Below are 2,058 nucleotides of genomic sequence, written 5' to 3'. Positions count from 1 at the left end.
CCTTCATGAGGGAGTGGGCAGTACTGTTGGGAGGGCAACATGGAGCTGTTGAGTCCTCTGTAGCGCCTCTCACATGTGGAGTACCTCAGAGATCTATTCTTGGCCCCCCTTCTGTTTTCCCATTATTTACTCCCTCTGGTATATTTTATCTGGAAATGTGGTTACCTTTCATTTTTATGCTGATGACAGACAAATTTATGTTCCATGAAAACAGGATAAACAGTACTCTGTGAACCAACTCCTGGAATTTGTATGGCAGAAGTCAGAGCATGGATGTTACAGAACTTTTTACATTTTAATGAGAAAAAGACCGAAGTCTTCTTGTTTAAACCCAGTGATGGTTCCAAAGTCCATGCTGATCTGGGTCCTTTAACAAAACATCTGACCGAGCCAGCAACTAACCTGGGTGTGAGGCTGGACAATGATTTTAAAATAGATGCACAGATTAAATCAGTGGTCACGTCCAGTTTAATCACTTGAGACAACTGGCCAAGGTCAAACCATTCCTGTCACAACATCATTTTGAGATTTTAATCCATGCTCTCATCACAACTCATCTGGACTACTGTAATTCACTTTATGTGAGTCTGAGCCAGACATTACCGACTCGACTTCAGCTGGTTCAGAATGCTGCTGCTCGTCTTTTAGCTGATACCAGAAAACGAGAGCACATCAGCCCTCTTTTAATATCACTACATTGGCTCCCAGTTTGTTTCCGGATTAATTTTAAGGTTCTTTTATTTGTTTTCAAATGTCTTCATGGTCTCGCCCCACAGTATCTGTCTGACCTGCTCCACTTGTACGTTCCCTCACATGCGCTCAGGTCAGCAGATCTGCTGCTGTTGGTCATTCCAAAGTCTAACAGGAGGCTGAGAGGTGACTGAGCATTCTCAGTCGCTGCCCCTAAACTGTAGAACGAGTTGCCTTTGCACGTCAGACAAGCTGACTCACTTCCTGTTTTTAAATCTGCTCTGAAAACACTTTTTTTTTCACTTTGTCTTTTAACTCAGCTTGAAATGTTGGTTGTACTTTTTTAAATTTATTTATTTTTATTGGTTTTACTGTTTGCTGTTTTTATGATTTAACAGTTTATTAATTTTATGGTTTCAATTGATTTTATAGTTTTATGCTTGGTTTTATGTGTTATTGTATAGAACTTTGGGCAGTGGTGTTGCTTTTAAAGTGCTTTATAAATAAAGTTATATTGTATTAATGGTATTTGACGTGGTGCTAAAGTTTTCGATTAGTTGGTATTGGTTGGCTGAATATTCAGTCCACCTCTACTTTCAAATGCTACACTGTTGCTACACATTTGTTCACCTTTTTGAACACCTTCCCGTTGCTCTGTCGCTCATCTTCCTCACTGATCACCTCCCTTGTACCGAGACAGTCTCTGTTGGGGAACCTCATAGCAGAGTACTCAAACATCTTATCCAGAGTGTCCACTCCTGGGTGCAGTGATGTAACAAGTCTCTTTGTAGCACTAACGGCTCTGTAGGGTCCTTCTGGATGGCCCAGAACTGAACGAGCTTTAGCTCTCTTGGCTCGCTCCTCTTCTGAGCCAAAGAAGTCCTCCTGAGATCTTGAACCCCAGCTGAGGAGGTAGGAAGGCAGGAAGGTGACTGTGGTGTAGATCCACACCATGAGGTAGAAAAGAAGCACCAGTATGGGGTTGAGGTCCTCTTTCAGCTTCATCTTGTTCTTTGTGTGAGACACAGGGATGTTAGGGTGTGGAGTTAGATGCAAACTCAACTGTAGGGATACTCCTGCTTTATCGCCTCTTTTTCTCTATAAGGATTGAGTTCCCTCTTTGGAAACAACACTTGTCCAAAGTCCTCCTAGGAAAGAGAAGACAATAATCTGGTGTTAGAACAGCAACTTGAAGCATTTGGTTAAATCCTAATGTTTGCAGGAAACTCGTTCAAAAACAAGCAGGAAGTCATGTCAACACATGAAGCAAAATATTTTAGCCTGATGCATGCTCAATAATCCAGGTAGAAAAATCTAAAAAAGTTAAATCTGGTCCTCTGGACATTCAAAAAAACAAAACAAAGCAAA

General features: G+C 41.3%; 1 protein-coding gene across 1 annotated transcript; it reads right to left on the bottom strand.

The window, feature by feature from the left end:
• Nucleotides 1–1,318: 1,318 nt before the first annotated feature.
• Nucleotides 1,319–1,695, bottom strand: LOC119411506 (long-chain-fatty-acid--CoA ligase 3; the record flags this gene model as incomplete). The annotated part of the gene is given in 1 exon segment (XM_037678456.1): nt 1,319–1,695. A coding segment is annotated over 1 exon segment (377 nt), but the record flags the coding sequence as incomplete, so codon positions are not given.
• Nucleotides 1,696–2,058: the final 363 nt, after the last annotated feature.

Source organism: Nematolebias whitei, chromosome 6 (genome assembly GCF_014905685.2).
Source record: "Nematolebias whitei isolate Nwh7 chromosome 6, NemWhi1, whole genome shotgun sequence".
Classification (NCBI taxonomy): domain Eukaryota; kingdom Metazoa; phylum Chordata; class Actinopteri; order Cyprinodontiformes; family Rivulidae; genus Nematolebias; species Nematolebias whitei.
Note: the sequence above shows the minus strand (reverse complement) of the source record. Positions and strands in the feature narration are given on the sequence as shown.